The following is a 24773-nucleotide window of genomic DNA, read 5'->3' as shown; positions in this document are numbered from 1 at the left end:
TTTATCTTTCGTTTCACAATTCTTATGCACCCATAAATAGCCAGAAAATCCCCCAAGAATGCTTTTTTCAAGTTTCTCTCGGGTGCTTTATGGAGCTACCATGGAATTTCAGAATTCAAGAAGGTCTACTTTTAATTCAATTGAAAGAATCCTGTAAAATGGCAGGTGGGTCACAAAACAATGTGAACTGCAAAGATAGGGGCCTGTCTATAATGGCCCTAAGTGGCAAACTGTTTTGGGTGAGAAGGGGTGCAAAATAGTTAATTCACTGAATTTTAAAAAAATGTCCTATTTTGACTTTATACTCTTAGGCTTAAATTTTAATGTAACTTTCTAAGTGTTCTTGCCAAAAGTTTTTGTACAGATTCAGGTGTATTTAATTTATTGTATTAAAGAATGCATAATAACAGTTTGTTAAAAACTTTATTAAATATAAAAGCTGAAGATGTATCTAAAAAATGATTAGAAATTCAATAAACAAGAAGATATCTTCCAATGGAACTTTTACACAAAATAAATATCTCATGTTCTTCTTCAATCATTAGAAGATCACAAACAGCATAATCACGGCTTCTATAGAAGTCATCCTAATCTAAGTTTTTCCAGTTCATCTTCTAGCTCACCAACTTTCTTGATTTTTTCCAACTATTGAAATAAAACAAAATAAAAAAATTTGGGTCACAAATTTGATACTTCAGTTGTTATCCATTATTTATAATGGCACAGAACTTAAGGAACTGGATCCTCAATAATAGTTTGAAGCCCACGTAACTTCAGATCAACAGGTACGAGTTTTTCTAGGAAGTAATGGTCGTTCAACATTGCCACTCCAATTAAGAGGCCTTAACTTGACCGCATTGGCCAACAGCTGGCTGTTGCGAAAGTGGCTTGCTTGTATGATACTATTCTAGAATGTGAACCAATAGGCCTTTTATTTTAGTCAAATAACGGTTACAAAAAACTTTTTAACCTGTACCTATTTGGGAACAGTAGATATATATATAAAAAAAAAATTATAATTAACTCTACAAAAGAATAATAAAATATATTTTTAAATTCAGATTTGCTTTTTAATTTATCTAAGTAACTCTGAACAACTCATAGTTTAAGATCAATACTTAAAAAAAAAAATTATAGTAGTGTGAATTCACATTTGAATATAGTAAACTTAAAATTATATGCATTTTGAAATATTAAAATTTGTTTTGATACACATACAAACTCAAAAGCCTTTAATAGTTTTCCCATTGTGGGTCACTCAGAAAAGGGTTTAAGTTAACTCTTAATATTCATCATCAATTCACTCGATTCTGTGACATTCTAATACCGAGCATAATACCATAGAGAATTTCCTGAAAGTTATAGTTCTAAAGAATGAAAACTTATGAAGTGGTTAAAATGGCTTTAATAATATTTGTAAACAAATTTGACTTATTTCAACATTCAAGGTAGACAGGTTTTAAAGATTTCACCCACTTTAATCAAAATTCCATTTTTGATAGTAGAAATAACTTACAAGAGTATAGTTGGATTGGGTAAAATGTTGCCATCATTAAAGTTTCATTGATTTAACTTTTAAACCAACATATCTTTCCATCTAACATGTATTCATGCACAACAGTTAGACTTCTACTAAAGAGATTGGGGGTTTAAATCCCAGCTGGGACGTTTGAATTTTATCTCTAGATTTTTTGTTCTAAAAAGGTGCATAACTATTTACAGTTTTATTCAATTTATATTGTTTGTGTGTTACTGTTTTTTTGTTTTGTTTTTTAATATTATAAGATATTTAATTAATATATATGGACTATTTTTTAATTTGTAATTAATAATTCAAGTTTTTATTAATTTTAATAATGAAAATGTAAACAAAAGTATATTGTTATGCTTGTTAAAACAAAAGATAGAAAGAAGGAATGAACTAAAAAAAAACAATTTTTTACTTAACTAGAAAATAATTTCATTGAAAATACAAATTAAGTTAATAATACATTAGAATTACATGTAAAAGAAGAAAAAAAAAGATTGAAGTACAAGGGGTTTAACACTACAAAATTTTTATAAAAATATATAAGATTTAAATGAAAAGAAAAAATAAATTAAAACAAACAATAAATTAAAACAAACTGATTAAAAGAATAAAATAGAGCATATCTCCCATAGTAAATAATTCATATATTTTACATGAAAAATAGAATTAAATATTTAAGTTTTTTTAGGTTTTTAAAGAAATTAATTTAAATTAAAAATAAATTGTAAACTAAATAAAACATATTAAATAGATAGCCGCATTTTTCGAACTGAAATCTAGAGATAAAATTCCAACATTTCAGCTGGGATTTGAATTCTCCAACATCTCTAGAAGAAGGCAGAAAGCCTAACTGTTGGGCCGCAAAAACATAAGAGCTGAGAAGTTTTGTTAGTTGAAAAGAAAATTAACTGAAACTTTAATGGGGCAAATTTTTACCCTATCCAAGGCATGCCCTAAAATTAAAGCTGAATGTTGTTTGAATATGAATTTTACCGATACATATTTCAATGTTAGAAAGGTGGATGAATGTCAGACTAATTTTTTAATTACTTTAAAAAACTTCAATCACTACACTTGGTCTGCCCTTAAAATAAATTAAAAAATTGTGGATCACCCTTAGTGCAACAGTAATTGTTTTGTTTTAGCTTAAACGTCATGTATATAATATGTTAAAAAACTTGCAGACAATCTCATGGAGTTGCTGATTATTTTTTGCTATCAGTTTATTAAACTGTTGTAGATAAATTTATATAGAAGAATAAAAATTCCATTTTTAAAGTAAAAGTTATTTTCATAATGTTGTTAATATAATGAAACCTTGTTCAAAATAGTTTTACATTTTAAAGTGCTTTACAAATTTACATAAATATGGAACTTAAGAAATCTGTTATACTTACTTGATTTAATTCTAGTTTTTTACCGGCGGCTTGATCCTTTTTTAGCTTTTCTATTTGCTCTAATTTCTGGAAAAAAGTAAAATTATTTTAAAATAACAGTGGAAGGTTTAAAAATTCTTCTGCCTTATTAAATACAAAAAAAGAAAAAAGTCAATGATAAAATGCAAAAAGTTGTTTTATAATAGCATTTAAATACAGGTTTTCCTTATAGTTGAAAAAAAAGGCACACCTTCATAAGTGATTTAATTTTCTTATCTTTCTCTGGATCACCAGTGAACTGTATGGCATTTGTAGATTCATTCTTATCAGACACATCTAGTCTCTCATCATTTGTAACCTTAAAAGACAAATACAAAAGATATGTCAACTAAGTTTCATTCAAGTGCTCTCCCAAGCCTAAAATTTTTTTTTAGTATTTTTATATATATATATATATATATATTCCTTACTTTTCAGTGTCACAGAACAAGGCAAGTTCATTTATTTAAGTATGTAGGGCAAATATACAGGGTGTTTCAAAACTCATGGGCAAAAATTTTAGGGGTTATATAAAATGTCTAAAAAAGCAATCTCCATCATACAATACATAGGTGGGGAGCAAGTGGTGATCCACTGAAACTGTGTCACATGAAAGAAAGAAACACCAAAGAGATATAGGAGTGGTGCTACAGACCTATAATGTGTCCGCCCATGCATTGTCCTATCCGTCCATGCATTGTTAAGTGAAAATTGCTAGTTTAGATGTTTTCTATCACCCCTTAAATTATTGGCCATATGTTTCTAAACATCCTGTATTTAGACAATATTGGATGCATCAAATGATAGGTCTTAAGAAAAGGTTCTAATCAATAAAATATTTGAATTCATAGTTCATTAGTAGCTGTTACAAATATGTGTAAATCAACAAAATTGACAATGCTTTAATCCAAAAGGTATTAGAAATTTTTAATAAAGATAAAAAATCAAAACTATATTATCCATAATATTTTGCGAAAAAAAATAATTAACCAGCATACTGATTTTTCGTTCTCCTTTTTGGCTTTTCTAGCTAGATTTTTCTTCTTATTCTTTGACATGCCACCAGATGGATCTAAAAAACAAAAGTAAATAACTTTAAAGTAAGTGCGCCTCAAAAATTATAAAATGAGACTTGTTGGATCTGTAATTAAAAATGTACACTTGACCATCACCAAAAAATCACTGTATTGTAAAATCATACATTTAAAATCAAGTTTGCATAAACAAGATCCAAAGTTAATTGCATGCATCTAATTATAATTAGAATTGAGTACTAACTATATACAAAAAAAAAAAGAGAGAAAAGAAAATCTTTGCAAAAGCCAGTTTTTTCCAGCTAGAAGGTGTAGTAATTCAGCTAGAGGCTGAAATGCTAAGCTTTTACGATTTCATAACTTACAGCCAGCATAATGATGGCAATGTGGTTAGCTTAGTGCACAAACCACCTTTACTTTCTAATCAGCGGGTAACCTATACCACTACACTATACACTCTTTGATAAATTCATTACAACAGCTATTAGTACCACATTTTTGAGAGTGATGAAAAATAAGGCTTTTTCCTGCTTATTTATGCTTTCTATAAAGTTGATTTGCACTTTATTGATACCTGTTATTCCACAAATATTTAATTTTGTAGAGGCTGTGAATTTACTAGGATCTTGTCTTTTGTTTTTACACTATCAAAGGTGAATTTTCTTTATCTATACTTACAAAAAAAATTATTTTAATCAGGTAAAAACTTTCCAAATTCTTGAATAATTCTTTTTTTTAATGAAACATAATACATAAAATGTGCACGTGTAAACAATGTCAGCACCACTCTATTCTCCAAACAGAATTTCTAAATTTAACCTCTAAACAGGATTCCAACCCTTCAAATATATTAAGAAATTAAAGGAAAAACAGAAGTTACTAACCATTTGTAGAAGTTTTAGAATCTTCTTCATCATGAAGTTTAAAACTTGCCTGTTTACCTTGTGCACCAGGTGGCCTGTACACTTCTTTTGATACTGAAACATCCATTGAAAAATAAGTCAAAACACATCAAACTGCAGAATGCAATAACAGTTTTAAAAAAAATTAATCTTACTTTGAGGAGAGGCTGATTGGATACCAGGTACAGGTGTCAATTTTGTGGGCTTAGCTTTAAACTTTCCTTCAGGAACTGGCACCCATCGAATATCATACAATTCATCATTAGCATCTAAAAATATCTCTTGTTGCAGACTGCTAGTATAATGCCATACACGGTAGCTAAATAGAAAAAAATTCAAGAATTTTTTAAAATAGAATGATAAAGTTATAACAATACTAATATCAATTATGCTTAATGCTATGATTTTTCACAGAGTGTTACTAAAAAGGCAAAATTAAAGTTGAGATAATTGATATGATATAATTTTAATGAATCTATAACTAAAATTATTTTGATAAAGAACGATAAGTTCAGTTTGCAGGCTGTTCCTATTCTGGGCTCTACTGATGATACTGCTAACATAAAATTTGTCTAGTTGTAGTCTGATCATATACCAGGATAAAATTTAAACAAGGCAACATATGGATAATGTTTCTGTTTATGAAGCAAAAGTGCAGGTTAATTTCACTTAAAATCCAAGGATTGAACATTGTCAGAAAGATACAGCATATAAGTAACAATCTGTGATAACTAGAGCTACAATTTTAAAAAAGGTAACAAAACAAAAATTTCCTCTCTAACTTATAGAATGATTTACAAACATATGGAGTGATTCAGAATCTCAAAATTATAGGAATTCTTTTTTCTTGCTTTGAAATTTATCTTAACAATTCAAAGTAACTATCATGTGTAAAAATAATTGTAAATAACCATATATTCTGAGAAATAATTAGATTTTAAAAATTATGATAGCTTTACTTGGCATTTATTAATTTATGAATGGCATTATATGAGAAATATTTTTTGATAAAACATTTGTCTTCTTACCAAAAAGTTATTACAGGAAGAAAATTTCGCAAACTAACAAAAATTAAAGATACATTTTTACACTTAAACAGCTGAATTAGTTCATCGATAATTTACCACAATTGGGTATCGTTGATGTGTCCTTTGGCTGATAAAAAAAAATTAAATAAAACATATCTGAATACAGTTCATGTGATTTTGATTCAGAATAAGAAAATGAGATTAATGGGAAATTTTTCTAAGCACAGTAACTTATTCCAATATCGTTCCCATACAGCCAATTATAGAGATGCTAGTTGTTGGTTGGTTGGTTCCAATGCCACTTGCCACACGGGCAAGCCTGCTTGGTGAAACCGAGCAAATTTAAGGCTGAGTGTCTGATTCTTGCTTTTCAGTGGTGCCATTTATGGCCAAGAATTCGACTTGGCCACACCATACGTCACACCTGTTTATAAGGCGGACCCATTCATACATCCATTCATTCATCCACAGCTCGTAATTTTGACCTGAATCAGAGAATGTTCGATCTCCAATCCAGTACCCCCAAAGGTATTAATTTGTTACGGGAACATGGAGGACTTTGCAACTTGACAGAATTTTAACGTGCATTAGTCACCAACTACATGGAGAGTCTTCGGCCAACGGGGTTCGAACCCATGAACTCTCGGACATGGGCCCAGCGCCCTACCAACCAGGCTATCCCGGCACGCTGCTAGTTCTAACTTCATTAGATACAGAAATTAAAAGGCTGCACAATGTAGTATAAAAAGTCATTTCTCAGCTATGTCGTTGTAGATAAAATAGTATAATAAGCTATTTTAAAAAATTCATGGAATAGAATTTAAAATGGATCGTTGTATTCAAAATAAACATATTTTATCTACTTACCCATTTCCTATTCTCAATCTAGGAGATGTGGTAGCAGTTAATATAAATTCTCCATCATAACTCCATTCAATTAAAGTTGAATCTTGGGCTTGAAATTTAGAAATTTGTTTCTTCATTTTTAAATCCCACACTTCAATCCAACCATTAAGATTACCAAAGCCAGAAAGAGATAATCTTAATACAAATTAAGAATAAAATTTAAGTAGATATTTATTTATATTCCAATTTCTATTTTATTGCAAGTATTATTATAAGGCTAAATCCATTCGAAATAATATGAGTTTGAATTATAACAATTGACTAAGTATAATTAATGGAGATTTTTGATCATTGTTAAATATTCTGTATTTTTTGTAAGTCATAAACTAATTTCAATGAATGCAGTGTATTAATCACAAAAAATTAAAAAAATAATTAATATTTTTAAAGCATTTTGAATACACTTGAAAGGGTAAATTTTTTTATTATTATTACTAGCGATTATCTGATTAAAAAAAATAGACAACTAGGTGGAAATGTAAAAACATTTTAATTTAAAATTTGCCTTTTGATAAAATATGACAATTTTTGTAACTAAAAAAGAAATTATCAATAAAAAATATTCATTCACTAGAAATTGAAATATACATCCTACTTTATTTAAAGGGCATGATCGAGTTCACATAATATCAAAGAAATTAATTCTACAAATGATTACTAAATACTTATAATACTGCTTAACTTAAAAAGTGTGTATTGTTTAGAAAAATGAGCTTAATTTCTTTTTTTAATCAATATTCCAAAAAAATATATATAATAAACTTTTCTTTTTCTGAAATTATATGAATTCTTATTAAATATCCAGTATCTGAAAAATGAGTCTCCAATCCCTTAAGAAGTCTCCAATTTTATACAATTTATAGAATCTGTATTTGTACAACGATATTAAAAATTATGAATTCAAGATTTCAAAAATTATCATTCATCAAAAGATATTTAAAAAAATAAAGATTTTAAAAAAATTATTGAACTTCCGAAGCTATCATTTTAAATTAAAACATAAGTCTGCCTAAACAAAAATCTGTATTCCATGTAATCCTTTATTTATTTTTTTTATTATTATTTATTTCTACTATGACAGATTTATAATCACAGCACTCCGAGAAAAATTATGTTAGAGTTGAAGTTTCAATAAATTATGTCTCATTAATAACACTGATAAAACTTCATTGGCAAATTGTTAATAATGTGAGTAATACGCATAATTTATCAAAGTTACCAAAATATGTGGTTTTAATTATATTAATAATCACTGATTATTATTATTATAGCCAGATTTATTACTTTAACTGTAACATATGTATATATATATAAAGAGAGAGATATAAATTGAATTATTTGTATTGATTTGATTTGTCACTGAAAGGATATTGTCTCCTAAGGGAGAGTATGCAACTTCATTTCTTGGCCCTGCGCCGAAGTCAAACACAGGCTCACATTTTAAATTATATATTGTTGCCTTGGCAGGCATATCTAAAATATGTTAAGGAAAAACTAACAAATGTTCATGTTGAAAAAATATAAACAAATTAGAATTAATCAAACATACAAATAAATATTCAAACAATAAAATCAAATATTAGCAAAAGTATGATGCTCAGAATTTAATTTTTTAAGAAACAAATAAGAGTTTTCAACATATAGAATGCAGTTGCTAAAGAAAAAAAATAAAAGTTCTCTATATATTCACATTAAAACATTTAATAATAGGTAGAAAATATAGAAAATCTATTGAAATAATTCAATGTGAGAAAATAAAAAATAAGTAAACTAGACTGATATGCAATCAGTGATGTGTAAATAGACAAAAAACTAGTAAAATAATTTGAAGGTTGTGTTTGAATCCTGGGACAATTTTATATTTATTCATTTTGAGATAAAGAGCCAAAGAGTCGAATAAGTGTGCAGGTTTTTTTTTTTCTCTATCTTGTGCCCTCTGTTTGGTGCCCTCTGTTTGCAGAGATAAGCTAGAGGGGATATACTAGTATTATGATACAGAGGAAATTGCTTGCATGAACTTGAAAGTGAGGTTAACTACATTATTTATTAATAAGTGGAAACACACCACTAGTCAATTGAGGACATTACTCAAAATTTCATTAAACATTACTGATAAGTGCAATGAATATAAGATTAAAATAGACATAGATTCAAATTTGTACACATGAAAATAAAAATAATAAATAGATCAGCAAAAAAATTATTGATAATAGTTATTTTATGAAATGTTTTAAACATGCATTTAAGAAGTAGTGAGAAGTATTGATACACATTCTTGTTTTACTTGAAATACGGCAATTTTCGATTGTATGTGATACTGTAAAGTAATATTCTTATAGAGATATTCTTAGAAAAAGTTATAATTTAGCTATCACAAATTTATTCATTAAAAAGGATACAACCATATACAACACAAAATTCAGTTGAGCTAGGGTTCCACTTAACACTGTAAACTGGTCCATCTTTTCCTAAAAATTAAAAACTGTCATAACTTTCATCAGGTAAATATGCAGAAGTATTAATAATAATGTATGCGACTACACACAAATTACTGAACATTGGTCTGCAGAGTAATGCAGACCAATACACAGTAGACTGCAAATTAGAAAAAATAAATACATATCAGCTGACAATTACTTAATAAAAATAAACTTTAAAAAAGTCAGATAGAAATATCAAATCTTATAAAACAAAAAATAGATTCCCTTAAAGATTGAAGAAACAGACAATTCTGACAATTCCAATTGAAATTTTTAAAAAATAGTCGTCATTCAAATCATTTTAATTTTTGTATTTTATACATTATAAATAACTGTACTATCAAATAAAAATATTAAAATTCATGATCATAATTTGTAATTGTTTAAAAATGAAAATACATACCTAATGTAAGTTTGGCTGTGTCACCTTTGACTGATGCATAATAGAGATTCAGCTCACCGTAATAAGATGCACCACTTTTGTCTACATCAACAGATGTTAAGAAAATGCAATCTTTTCCTAAAAGTGAAATACTTATTATCAATTCTATGACTCACTGAATAGCATGATTCACTAAATCGTTTAAATGAACAGTATGTCTTAATAGTAACAAGCCAGATCATATAAAAAACTAAACTCAGCGGCGCTACAGCCCATAGAGGGCCAAGGCCTACTGTGCCCATCTCAGTTTTCTTGACCTTGGGCTCTGGGGTGCAGGAGCAGATGTTCCGGTCAGGTGGTCAGCCGAACACGGAATCCCCAGTGCTTAGTTCCCAAGCATGCTTGGTACTCACTTATCGATCCACTGAATGGATGAAAGGCTGAGTCAACCTTGCCCGGTCCAAGGATCAAACCAGGGACTCGTGGCACGACAACATGAAGCGCTACCACTCAGCAACTGGGCAAGCCAGATCATATGAACAACAGTAAATATAGAACCTATTCAATGGCTTTCATAGAAACATCGCCTATTATTCATTTTAACTATGTTAATTATAGCAAGACATATGAGGAAGTTCAGTTTGCTTATTTATCTACAATTTTCGAACAAAACTGAACTAAGGAGAAGTTTGCAATCTCTTTCAAAAAGAATGAAATATTAACGAACAGCCATGTACTTTTTTTTACTGATGAGTGCAACTTAAATTTTTTACAAAATAGGAAAAAAAATCAGTCAATAAATTAAAGTTAAGGATATCGTGTATGCTTCTTCATGGTATAATTACTTTATTCACACACTAGAGCTGCAAAACTGGATATTAGTGACAGTCTGGGTAACATCCCTGAAGATGAACTCAAGACATACCATTATAATTGTAAAATTTTGCTGAGGGGATGGTTCCCGCTTCCAGTAGTCCAACAACCAGCACACAAAGTCAGGCACTTTACAGTAGAACAATTTAAAAAGGACCAATAATGTATACCCTCAGTCCTTACATATGCATATCAAAGTGGTCACCCACTTTTTAACTGAGCACTGCCAGTGATGATTGACTTTGGTGATCTACTGGTAACTGTGACCACAGTGGGGCATAAAGTACTAAGATATATAGGATTAAGAATGATTAAATCATGTAAGTTTACAAATTTTTATGTATTTAGTTCAAAGAAGGAGAGCAAGACAACATATGTATGAAAATCTAATTATTGGTGCAGTGTTAAAGATAAGGCACACAATCAGCAAGAGGATGACCATTAACAGACATTGACCAGGAAGTAAATTACACAATGTTTCTACCATGAACATTAAAAGATAACGTTTTTAAAAAGAACTTTTTATAATTTATTATTCCTAAAGGAAAATTGATAACTATAACATTTAAATTAAATCATTTCTGATGCAAATGCTTTCCTTGATTATGGGAGTTTTACAAGTATTGCAGTGTAACGTCCCATATCCGGACATCCCTTTCCCGGAAGGGTCGATTTCCCGGACACTTTTTAACAATCAAAATAAACAAATATCTCTCCATCTTCCCCTTTCCTAAAAAAAAAAAAAAAAAGATCTTTTGACACATTTTCTTTTTTTCTAGCTTGCACTGAACCTCTGATTCATGCATCGAACCCATAAATCACCAGAAATGGGAAGTGAAGTTCTACCAAGTCCATTGAGTGACCGTTAGTGACGCTCCTCCCTTGGAATGTAGGAAAAAGAGGGAGATTTGTTTTCAAAAGACTGCAACTGAGTCCCCCCCCCCCCTCCTTTCCCATGCAGGTGGCTAGTAAAAGAGGCATTTCCTGGAACCTTTTTATTGAAAGAAGAAATACTGTGGAAAAGGGTAAACGGGGCAAGCGTTAAGGTGGAGGGGGAGTCAAAATGGAAAATTTGAATAGGTCTAAAAGGATATACGTCCTTGAGAAACAAAACATTCGTTCTTCCCCATACCATGTAATATTTAGGAGGCGGGGGAAAAAGGGGGTAACATTCTCTCTTTAGCAGATTCTTTCAGTCATAGAAGAAAAAATAAAGAGAACCCGATCAGCGTGCCCCGCCTTTATGCTTGATTGATAGCCAATGATTGGAGAGAAAACAATAATTTGTTACTTCCCCACCCTCAACTTAAATGATCTCCTCTTTACACTTATTTTCTTTCACAAATAAGGAGGAAATGAATTTTTCTCCTCCACCTACCCACCTTAATGAATGACGGGAATTTCCCTTTCTTGCTTGAATCATTCTAGTTAAAAATGGCGGATTATTATTTTCATATGTCAATTTTTTTTCGTTTTCTATATTTTAAGCAATAATATTTTTTTTCTAATATTTCATATTTTATTGATTAGATATTCTAATACTAAAACATTATTCCCCTTAAAAATAATGTTTATTTATTTTTTGCTTCTTAGATTTAGATCATTTTAAGCTTTGTTCCAGAATGACATGAATTTCCCCTTCCTGCTTGAATCGTTCTAGTTCAAAATGGCGGATTAATATTTTCATAACTGTTAAATTTTTTTCGTTTTCCATATTTTCAGCAATAATATTTTTTTTCTAATATTTTATATTTGATTTAGATATTCTAATGCTAAAACATTGTTCCCCTTAAAAATAACGTTTATTTATTTTTTGCTTCTTAGATTCAGATCGTTTATTAAATCATTTTAAGCTTTGTTTACCTTGGGGGTCTATTATACGGAAAAATCTATTATACGGACTTCTGGAAGTCCCACCGATTCCGGATACGCGACTTTACACTGTATACTAAATTTTTAGTTATATTATCAATTAGCCTTAATGAGGAATTGTAAACCATACTACAACTAAAACAGAAAGCTATGTCTAAACTCTTTTGCTATAAAGCTGAATTATTGATTAATTGTTGACTAAAAACTAAATGACAAAACCTTCCGTATGCTAGCTACAATTGAAAATTATACATATGCATTGGAAATCCAAACGCAATTAAATAAATGGAGTTTAGTGTGAGATTCAATGACCATCTGAGTATTTAAAGCTTAAAGGAAGAAAAACAGCTGTGGTGATCTTACAAACATTTCAAAGACCACTTGTGGTATTAGAAAACAGTCGGGCTCTTCTCTCAACTATAACATGAAAATAAAAACAAAGAACATTTCTCATTTTCCACATAAAAATAATGTTATATATTTTAAACTTTCCTTCAGGAAAAAAAGAGAACAGGCTGTAATATTTGTTAAAATATAAAATTTTTAATTCTACCACTATTTTCTTAAAAAAATTTTTCTTACATTTATAATTTTACAGATAGTTGTCAAAGTGAATGCATAAGTAGAAACAACAGTAATCGAAAAATTTTGCGTCTAAGTTTTGATCAACTGTAGAATAAAACATCCTTGTTTGTAAGAATCTATTGAAATTGGCATTTTTAACTTATTCAACTCAGGTGTTTGCTACACCAAAGATTCAAATTTTAATTCTAACAACAAAAATGAGTTTTTAAACAAACAAACCTGTTTTATTCCAATAGAAATCTGTTCTTTCAGCCTTAAAAAAACTTTTCTGTGCAATTATGGAATTGGGTCCTTCAAAATCTGGATATTTAAACAATCGAACGAAAGATGGCTGGCCCTATAACAGAGGTAGAATAAACAATTTCAAAATAATAAAAAAGCATGCAATATTAACAAATGCCAGCACACAATAATAAAGCATGCAATTCTGACAATTTACCCTATTATCCGAAAATCAGCCCTCAAATTGGCAAAATTTTAAATAATTTCGACTTTAAAGTCGTTTTTTCCCCCATGTAAGCAAACTAACTTTCACCGACCTTAAAGAACCTATTGCTGATATATCAAATTTTGTATCAGTGCGATCTTACGTGCATTGGACAAATTAAATGTACCCTTAAATTCAGGCTTAAAAAACATAAAAGATGTGTCTAAAATTAGGATGTTAAACTATCTTCAATCAATCAACACACAGTTAGAAATCTAATATTAGGTTTTAGTTTTCTTTTACTAAAATTATTCAACTTCGCTCTTCATCTACTGATCCTGACTTCTATAAATCATTCCATATTTTAAAACATTCTAATAATTTAGTTAATGATTTTTATAGTATCCAATTCTTTCCTAATGCTTGGAAATATATTATAATGTAATTTCAACATCTTACACCTTGTAATTCCAACTCAAATCCTACAAGTCTGTTTCTTATCTTTCTTCTTTACTATCTAGTTCAAGCTCAAATCACTTTTTTTCTTAATGCAAAGCTTTCTTATTCATTACTTTTTATGTTATTAAGGCGTCTAACAATGCGGAAGGTTCATGTTTATACAATTGAAATTATAAACCCATTTTTTTGCCTTTATTTATGCTTTATTCACACATAGCACAAAATGGGGAGATAATATACAAAAAGTGATGATGTATATATGGGTAGCCCATATACCTATGAATATCAATATACATAGGCAGGGTTAGAATCGAAATTATATACCCATTTTTTGCTTTCATTTATGATTTATACACATAGCACTAAAACATATTTTGTGTGACACGTTAGATAATGGTACATATCCTACAAGATTATATGGGGAGGTAATATACAAAAAGTGATGATATATATGGGTTGCCCATAAACCTATGAATATCTATATACATAGGTTGGATTCAGCTAGAATGGCGACATTGCTAAAAAAATCATACACATGGGCGGCTAATTTGTTGCTTAGAAATATGTTTGGAATTTACTGAATAATAACGAAAATTAGTCTTATGTATAGAATTCCATCTATTTAAAAAAAATAATTATAGTACTAATTTTGTTGTCTTTCACATAGCATGGAATTTAAATGCCTGGTATTCAATAAAAATTACCGAATGCCTATACAAAATATTTTATATTTAAATAGTGTAATTTCAAATTTACATGTTGTGCTGTGCTTTGGAATTATGTACTGACACTATAATTATTCATCAATAAAATAATATTTTTTGCTCTTTTAAAATAGATTTTATTATTTATTATTATTAAATTATTAGATAATTAATTTTTATTGTTTGTTTTCTCAAGTTTGTCTACCATAAGTAAGATTAGAACCAAGTAAGTACCATAAGTACCAAGTAAGATTTTTTCTCAAGTTTGTCTACCATAATAAGTTTTTAGACCACTAAATGAATACCTAAGTGGTCCTAATGGACCACTAAACTTTCATTGCTGGTGTAATCCCTATACATAGGCAAGTGAGTTAAAATGAATTTAAACATTGATTTTAAAAAGAAAATACTTGACTGATACTTATTAAAAATGATGATGTATAAATAATATTTTTTTTTAGTTTCATTGCAAAATAAGAACAAGTATTTTTAAACACAATTATTAAATACCTTTACTCCAGGTACGAAACAAGCCAAGTGATAGGGTGGGTTCCCTGGTGCTAAACTAAAATAGGCTACTTTCTGCAGGAAAATCTTCTTTGAAATGGTATCTGAAAAAAAACATACCATTTTAAAACAAAAGAAAATACAATTAAAGAAATAAAAGCAGATTAAAACTATCCATGAAAATAATTTAATAAACACAATCAGCTCAATACCCATAAAAACACAAAAATAACATTACATTAAGGAGATGTGTACGTAGCAACAGTGAGGACAGAAACTTGAACTTGACAGTACACAAAGCAGAAGCTTTATGTTGCTCAACTATAAATGATCACCCACAGTCTCAAAAGGCTAGGTCACTTTATGAAGCAGTGATTTCAAGACAACAAATAGGAAAAATGTTTAAACATTTCACCTAAATAACTTGTGAACAAGAAGACATTATATAAATCAAGTATCTGGTTTTATTGCACACAAATGGATTTAAAGAGAAATTATTGAATTGATAAATTATGGAAATAAAAAAATGCTTAATGAGCATTAGGATTACAGCTACGACATGAAATATATAATGAATTGAGAAAATATAGTTCGGAAAGTAGAGTAAAAATATGCGTTAGTTTCTAAACTTTAAGATACTATAAGAAATTTTTTCAGGAAACTTTTGTTAAATGGAACATTATAAAGGAAAAAACTTTATAATGGAAAAAAGTTTATAGTGAAAAATATATACATATAAATTTTTTTTTAAATAATGAGTAGACAGTAATGATAACTTTCATTTCCCCAAACTGTAACAAATCCACATTTTTTCCTTCACTACAAGCATTAAGAGGTAATGTTTTTGAGAAAAGTAGAGTAATAGATAGTTTCTAAACTTTAAGATACTAAGAGAAATTTTTTCAGGAAACCGTTGGTTATAATGGAAAAAGAATTAATGAATCTTATTATTTTAATTGTAAAAGAATACTTTTTGAAATTAATCATAAGATAATAATTTTTTAAAAAAATGAGTACACAGTAATGATCACTTTCATTTCTCCAAGCTGTAACAAATCCTCATTTTTTCCTTCATCACTAGCATTAGGAGATAAGGTTTTTTCTCTTTAAACAAAATATCTTTAATTCCTTTTTCCTTAATGCTGGTAAAATAGTTGAACGACAGGTGCAGAAATTCAAAACGATCTATAAGGATGTTATAATATTAACATTATAAGAATAGCATTTGTGACAGGACCTCTAAAACAAGATGAGAAAAGAAAAGGCACAAGAACAATGAATCAAGGCTCAACTGTAGTAAAACACAATTCTCTTGAAGGAAAAAAATAATCATTTTTATTAATTTCACTATGGAACAACACATACCAAAGTTTGCTTTCTCAAAAAAGTGAACTTCATTATTCACATTTCTAGCACATAAAAATTCATCATCAGACCACTGGGGATTCCTGAAAGAAGGAAGTAGATATAATTTTTACTCAATAATATGCTTTAAAAAAAAGAAGAAAATGAAACTTACCATCCTATCTGTTTTTTCTGTATAAAAGATTTAATACATTTTCCTGATGCTATATCCCAAATATGAAGATTACAGCTTTCTTGCTGGTTCTGTTTAGCTAAAAAAAATAATAAATAAATGAACACATAAAAATAAAACTAATCTTTCGTAATTTGTAATTAATGCAATTTTTTTATAACTTAAAACCCAACAGAACTAAATAAAAACAAGTAGTATCTAGTACTTGAAGGTCATGAGAATTTGACTATTCTATTTTTAAACCCAATTATCTAGCCAAATTAAACAAAATGCTTTTTTTGTAAAAATGATAGCATTTACATTTTAATAATATAAGTTTTAAAAAAAATCCCCCTCCAATTTGCAAGGAGATACTTAGTACTAAGATCTACAAAAAACATTGCAATTTAAAATTTCATAACTTCACTTTTTCATAAAGAACCAAAATTTATTTTATGGAGTTAGCTTTTTAAAAATTTTTGATGATAACAGAAAGAGCAATTTGGAATAAAACTATGAGAAAATTTTATAACTCACTGAGAAGAAATTGAATTCAAGTGGTTGTTTTTAAAAAATAAAGTAAAACAATCAATGAATTAAAATGAATTTTAAAGTTTCCGTTTTAGCATATAGGCTTAATTAAAAATTATTTTGTAGCAAAGAACTAACAATGAATTTTCCAAAGGATGTTAGATATTCCAATGAAATTAATTTATCCAAAATAATAGAAAATACATAAAATAATTTTAAAACTCTGATTGATAAAAACAAAATAGAAATTATATAATATTTATAAATAACTAAACAGCAATAGCATAACTGAAGCACAAAATAATACAAATTAATCTTTGCGGGTTTTAATGTAGTTTTATTTACACAGAGTAAAAAAAAATTGAAAGAGGAGTAAAAAAATGTAATAAATTTCATATCCTAATGAAATTTATTAATCAAAGAAAATAGTTTTTATATAAACTAATTTTTAAACTATTGACCAAAAACTAAAATTAGATTTTAAAATATTTATAAATACTTAAAGAGTACAAGCATTTTAAAAGTATAAACTAATATAAATTAATCCTCATGGATATTACTGTAGTTTTATTCCCCCCCCCCCAAAAAAAAGATTTTTTTTTCAAAAAAGAAAGGGGAAAAAAACAAACAAGTCTAACCTGAATACGGAGTCCATGTAGACAAGTAGTTTCCTTTTGAAGAAAAATGAATTAGAGAAACACGAGGGTCATCCACTTTGAATAATGCTTGGTAGTTAGAGCTTTCAACAACAGAGGTACTAAACACAAAAATAAGGAAAACATTTATTGAAAGAGAGAAGATCAGAAAGAGAGAGAGAGAAAATGACCCATTATTTTCTTAAATCAAACACTTATTAATAAAGATTTAAAAAATTTTTAAAAAATCAATCAATCTCATTTCAAAGGAACATTCGCAAAAGCGAATACATACAAACCAAGAGAACAGATGTGTAATTGAATTTAAAACAACTTATAACAAAAATATAAATTATTTCAAGAGCAATTCCAAACATTAAAAGCAGTGAACAACAGAGATATTAAAAGGAGAGTATGGAAAAAATTTAATAAAAAAGAAAATATCTTCTATTAGTAAACCACTATTTTCTTAAAAAAATGGCAATAATAATAAAGAAACAAAACATCATTAATAATAAATATCATTTTCACAAAAAATCTCAAAATGAAATGTATACATATTAAGGAAACAGAAATGTCATTAAATTTAAAATAACTTAATAACTTATAAAAAATAATAATATAGGCATAATAGTGGGCTAAAGAAAATATGGCAATATTTTTCAAAAAGAATCAAGAAAAAATCAGGAATTCTTTACAAACAATATACAAATTCCATACCACGTTTAAAAAGGGTAAAGTAAAACTAAAAACAGGATCACTTACTTTAAAAGGTAAAATTTATCGCACAAGAATAATAAAATCCACTCTCTTAAATTCCGCAACTATTTTTTTAAAACAGAATGTTTTCTCAGTTTACAATAAAATTTTATTAATGGAGCACTAAACAACAAATAATAATTTGAGATCAATCTACAGAAATTTTTTTTAGTACTATTACATTAAAAAAAATAACTAGTGTCAATTAGCAATCAGTTAATCCTCCTTCATAAGAATATTTAATTTAAATTTGTAATCACATTAAAGTCTCCCTTAATCAAATAATTTTAAATTGGGGTTTCAATAATCTCTGTCAAAACCATGTAATTAGTGGAAAATCTTGAAGTTTGAGCAATCAAATTTTCCTATTTTTGCGAGCTTTAATTATTAAAATATCTCACGAAAATCCAAATCTATTAATTCTTCAAATTGATAATTTATAATTTTTATTTGTAGAAAATGTGATGATTTGAACATACTCAAAAATCAGGACGAAAAGCTAAAATTCAAGACAAATTAGGTAAAAATATTTTTTATTAGAAGAATAAAAACTATGAACCCTGAGCAACATAAATTAATTCAAAATATGCAATGCTAGTAATGAAAAAAAAAATTTCAAAGGGAGTTTTAAAGTAGACAGGCAAATTGAAATTGGTAAACATACCACAGTCAAGACTTGCAAGTTCGTATCAGGAACATAACCACAAACATTATGCTCTATATATATGAAAATTAAGTAAGAAATGAGTTTCGAACTATTCATTAAATGCTATGAACAGATAAAAATTAATGCATGTTGCATTTTTCCGTTTAATTTTTAAACAGCTGCCAAAAAGTGAAGTGTATACCAATTGATATTACAAGTGAAAATCAGGTATATGAAATTTGAAATGTTCAAAGCAGCTAACAACCTTGAAAATTGGTATGATGCAGTGATGCCAAATGGAGTTGTTTTAACCCCTTCCTTCTCGCTCCTATGATATTCCCAGGCTGGAGTGTTCGGTAGTAACTCGCCAATAAGAATAAAACTAATTCATTTCTTTCACCCGGAAAACATTTTATTTCTCATTTTACACGCTTGATGGCAGTACCAGGATATTTTTAAGGTAATTGTAGACAGTTAGTTTACTTTAAACTAGATGTCAGCACTAATCAAATATGTGTATAATATACAACAAATTAAAAAAATAGGCACTTTTATGACAGTTTTCTTGAAAATTAACTGATTGTTAAGGGTTAATTATCTGTAGTTCAGGTTAATAGATTAATTTTGAATTTGAAAGACAATTATTAGCTAAAAGATGGAAAGCTTAAATTTTAGCATGGGAGAAATATTTGTTAGAAACAATTGGTTAAATAAGTTAAAAATAAACATGTAAAAGGAAATGGGGAAAGTCTTATTCAAATTAAATGTAAAGATCTGCTACTACTGAGTTTAAAATAGAGAATTTTTTAAGTAAAAGGAAATTAACTGAATAAATATGAATATTATTCAACACGACAATATACAGTACAGAACCCGTTATCCGGAAATCAGAAAACCGGAAAACCAAAAAACCGGAGCAAAATTGGATAATATTTCTCGCCATTTTTAAAAAAAAAATTTTTTTTACTCGTAAGATTTTACGATTTTTATTTCTTTTTTTAAAGATGTTTACCTTACCATCATTTTGGAAATAATCATTAGTGTACTACTTCATCGTTTTTTCTTATTTTTAAGATTATTTCCAAATTTTTTTTTTTTTTAGTTGGGTTTAACAATAAAAAAACGGCTTTTTGTAGCGATTCAGAAAACCGGAAAAATCAGTTATCCGGAATAGCGATGGTCCCGAACGTTCCGGATAATCGGTTCCCTACTGTATATATATATGTGTGTGCACACAATAATGCAATACATGATATTCAAAAATATATTATTATAATATGTATTCAGAGTAAAAAAATCTTTTATGTCTTACCCTTGACTTGTACACCAAGACATCAATTTTCCATCTAAGGTAAAAGACATATCTCTACAAGTGGGATTTTCCACCCTGAAAAGGAAAACAAAAAATTTACAAAACAATATGGGCTGGGAAAATAAAACTATCTATTTCAGCAGAAATTTATCTTAGGTTTTTAAAATAAAATTAAACAAAATATTTGGCCAATTTTTAATGACTTTATACTCTTAATTTTAAAAAAATAAAATGAAATACAATATACATAATATTTAAGGTTCTTTCCCAATTTAAATATTTAAGAACATTTAAGATAATCTTTTCAACAAACCTACAGTGATCATTTAACAATTAACGGCATACTAAAATATATATGAATGTGTTGATTAAATAAAAATAATTAAACTCGCAATTCACTAAATAAGAAACTAGATAAGGAGAAATTCATATGAGACTGAAAAATAGGTTTCAAAACTTACAAAATTTAGATTAACTTTTTTGGCTAACATATATGAATTTAAGAAGTACTGTGACTCAAAAATTGATGCATAATAAGAATAAACTTTCTGTTTATTAGTTCAAAGTAATTTAAAAAGACAGAGGGAAAAAAAAACATCTTGCTCCAAATAATACAAAGTGTCTTTCTTATCCCTCAGACTGTTCTTAAAAACTATCAATCCTGTAATCATTTAAGTGAATCAGAATCTTCCTTGAGCTACACAATCAAAATAGAAGCACACAGAGAGAACAAAAAGAGCACACATTTGTTTTTAAAAAAATTTATAGGGACACTTTAATATTTTGATGTCACATATCTTTCACTCCCCCCTCTCCTTCTACATTTCCCCTAGTGTAAAATACAAACTTCCTTATATAGGAAAAAAATTAGTATAGAATTTAGCTTGACTAAAAGTGAAGCTATGAATCTAAGTAATATGCTAAAGTTTATGAACAATGCACTTTTTTACTAACTAAAAGGCTTTTTATATTATAAATAAATAGACAAATAAATGAAATTGTAAATACTTAGGAAATGACACATCTTCTCCATTCAAGGGTGGAGACTTGCAGATTTTTATACCTTTTGACCCACGAACTGAAAAATAAATTTTATAAAAGTTGAAATAACCATAAATTAAAATTTAAGAACAAACATTCATTCAAAAGAACAGAAGAAAAAAATTAACTGATTAGATTGATAACTAATAACTTGAATAGATAAACTGACTGATTTCAAATTGATAATATCATTAGAAATATTCTCAGAATAGTAATTAAAAAAAAACTATTTTACTATTAATTAATAAAACAGGTCTAGTGGCCCAGAAATATAAGCATATTCAGGATATTGACATTTTGGAAAGGACAGGTGAAAATTAAAAACTGAAATAAATGGCACATTTACTAATAATTTAACTGGTTTAATATACAGTCAAACTAAGATATTACAAACCCGGAGGAAGGAATTTTATTTTTCTTCGTGATATCAAGAATGGATTACTTTTGAACAATTCAGTCAAAATAATAACTGCACTGAACTTTTTTTTTTTTTTAAATTATATAACTTCACTTCAGGAAAACTTTGATTTTAGATTTGGCTGAATTTCTTCTATTCATCATCATTTTCTGATATATATCTCCAGAAGTCTCTTTTAATATTTATGGTTCCTTACAATCACCACAATACTATTGTCCAACCATAGTAACTACTTCCTTATAAATATCAGTTTTTTTTTGTATTTATGTTTCATATTATATATATACACATATATATTTGTATTAGCTTTGTAGCTATATATTGTATTATTAGTTCTTTCTTATTTTTGGAGAATTTATTCTTATCAATACACACATAATACGTGTCTACTCATTTAGGAATGGATAATTCAAGTAATTTCTTTAAAAACATGTTAATTCCTTTCTTATTAGGGTTTCAAGATAAAATTGTTCAAGAATAACTTTATAGCTTTTAAGAATTGGATTTCAAAAAATAAATAAATAAATAAACTTTTCAGAAATTAGGGGGGGGGGAGAGAACTCTGATCAAAAACATTTTTTGAAATCTAGGGTAACCGAGAAATGCATTAAACTAAAACAGGTTTTTGTGTCAGCTATGTGCCGTCATTTTTGCATTTTCCCAATTCATTTTCACTTACCAATTATAAAGATTTCCTTTGAATATTTCATCTACTGCTCCAGCTATACCTAATCATATTTTAAGATTTTTAGAAAATCTTTTTTACCCTTTTATTGTGAATCTTTTTCTAAAGTACATGCTGGATTTTAATCCATTGCATTTGCAAAGTAATTGTGAAAAAGTGAGGTTGAAGAAAACATCCTTGTTTCTCACTTTTTTAAACATTTCAATTGACACACAAGGTTTAAAAATGGGAGAGATCTAAATGTCGTGTTCTGTGGCAGAATAATTGCCAAGTCTTGGCAACTTCCTGGCAGGGGCATGTGAGAAACTAAAAAAAAAAAGCGCCAACTTGAAGGGTATAGCTCATAACCAGGCAAACATCTACATGTTTTATTAATTTTTTTTTTTTTCTTAATTTGCAAGTAGGCAGCTTGGCGATTGTAGATCACGATAAAGAAATATCCCTTAAAAATAGGTAAAATTTCAAGAATTTGAACCAAGTTTAAATTAACCAGAGATCCAAATTCATCCATTAATCAATATCTCCACAAAAAAAAAATTTTTTGTAAGAATTAAATTCATAATATGCATTAACATTTTTATAAAATATATAATAAAAATACCAAATAAATGTTTGAACAGAGAAAGCATTTTTAGAAATAGATTGTTATAATCTAATATTCTACAATTTTCTTTAGTTTGCTACCAGCCAGCCTGATAGCAAACTGAATAACTGCAATAACCAGTAACAATTTCCTGTCTAGTACATAACTTAAGTTTTCCAAATTAAATTTTGTTAAGTATACATGCTGTTAGATTGTATAATCTTTATTCAGTAAGGAGGTATATTTAGTATTTCTTAAAACTTTGAATGCCACCTTTCAGTATTAAATCAATACCTGAAACTTAAAGCAGCACTGCCAACAACAAAAAAATGCAAAGGAAAAATCTTAAGAATAAATTTACCTAATAAGCAAATATATCAGTGAAAATTTTGATAAACTTCCCTTTGGTATAAAACGCACATGCATCATAAATTGTACATGCAGAGAAAACTAGTACATTTCTTAAAATTTATAAACTTCAAAATTAATTCAAATTAAGCAACTAATATTTCATATCTTTGAGGAGGACTCATTTATCCTTTCTTAACATTCAAACTGATCTTCATGTACGTTAAACAAGCTTGAGTTTGTATTTATGATCAATGTCTTGCAATGGAAAAAAATGATTTATTATAATTTATTAATTTTAAAATTATAACAATCTAAAATGTTGCTCACAGATATTAAGAAATTGAATGAAAAATACGTGATAGTAATATTTTTTATGTGCATCGATAGGATGATAGAAATATTTTAAGCGTATCGAGTACGGGTTTTTTAATAATTTGTATCTCAGCATTGCACATATGTCAATGCGTATCTTTAAATTTCATGCCATGTATGGATAATATTTTTGTTATAATAACATCTTGAATAATTCACTGACATTGAACTTGTGTTTACATTAAAATAAAGTGAACATTTAGATATTTTAATTTTCGTGCTTTTAATATTCACGTATAAAATAGATTTACATCGTAAATTAGCAACACCTTCAGAATATACTCACGGGCGAGAAGTTGCTCACAAGAAGACATTGTCTTTATAATTAATTTTTAGTCAAACTAAAATTCATATAAATTAAACAAAATTAAATGAGTTTATCAAATTTCAAAACATGACACAACAATCAAAAACAAAATTGGTGGTGGCTGATTGATATATTGATTTTAAATATAAAGTTCTGAGCTGCCTACTTTTGCACTTTGTAAATCCCAATGAATTCGGCTGATTCACCTGATTTACCATTAGGAGCATTTCTACTGCATGTAATTTGCATACGTAGTTGCATTTCATGTGTGAGCACTCCCAGTTACTATCCGCATTGCAAGAAATTCGCATATGAGAATTATGAGAGGCGAATGAGAACCCCGTTTATTAAATAGAGAGCATTCGCACTATATGTAATTATCCTAGAATAAGTCCCGAAGTAGACTGATCGTAGTCCCGCAGTGGACTGATCATTAAGACACGGTTCCCAGCAGATCACCGAAGTCAAGCATCACTGGCTACGGTCAGTGTGCGGGTGGGTGACCACTTGGA

General features: G+C 28.3%; 1 protein-coding gene across 1 annotated transcript; it reads right to left on the bottom strand.

The window, feature by feature from the left end:
• Positions 1-404: 404 nt before the first annotated feature.
• On the bottom strand, positions 405-24410 carry LOC107456781 (eukaryotic translation initiation factor 2A). The gene is made up of 18 exons (XM_071179519.1): positions 24241-24410; positions 21513-21582; positions 20505-20579; positions 17791-17909; positions 16625-16721; positions 16471-16553; positions 15109-15209; positions 13228-13345; positions 9700-9816; positions 9216-9284; positions 8189-8289; positions 6778-6953; positions 5038-5201; positions 4865-4957; positions 3945-4018; positions 3158-3265; positions 2929-2994; positions 405-645 (listed from the first exon to the last, which is right to left on the bottom strand). Exons 1-18 carry the CDS (start codon positions 24266-24268, stop codon positions 583-585), a joined length of 1722 nt encoding a protein of 573 aa, XP_071035620.1. The 5' UTR covers positions 24269-24410; the 3' UTR covers positions 405-582.
• Between the last annotated feature and the right edge of the window lie 363 nt (positions 24411-24773).

This window comes from Parasteatoda tepidariorum, chromosome 4, assembly GCF_043381705.1.
Source record: "Parasteatoda tepidariorum isolate YZ-2023 chromosome 4, CAS_Ptep_4.0, whole genome shotgun sequence".
NCBI lineage: Eukaryota > Metazoa > Arthropoda > Arachnida > Araneae > Theridiidae > Parasteatoda > Parasteatoda tepidariorum.
The sequence above is the reverse complement of the archived record's forward strand: the minus strand, read 5'-3'. Positions and strand labels throughout refer to the sequence as shown.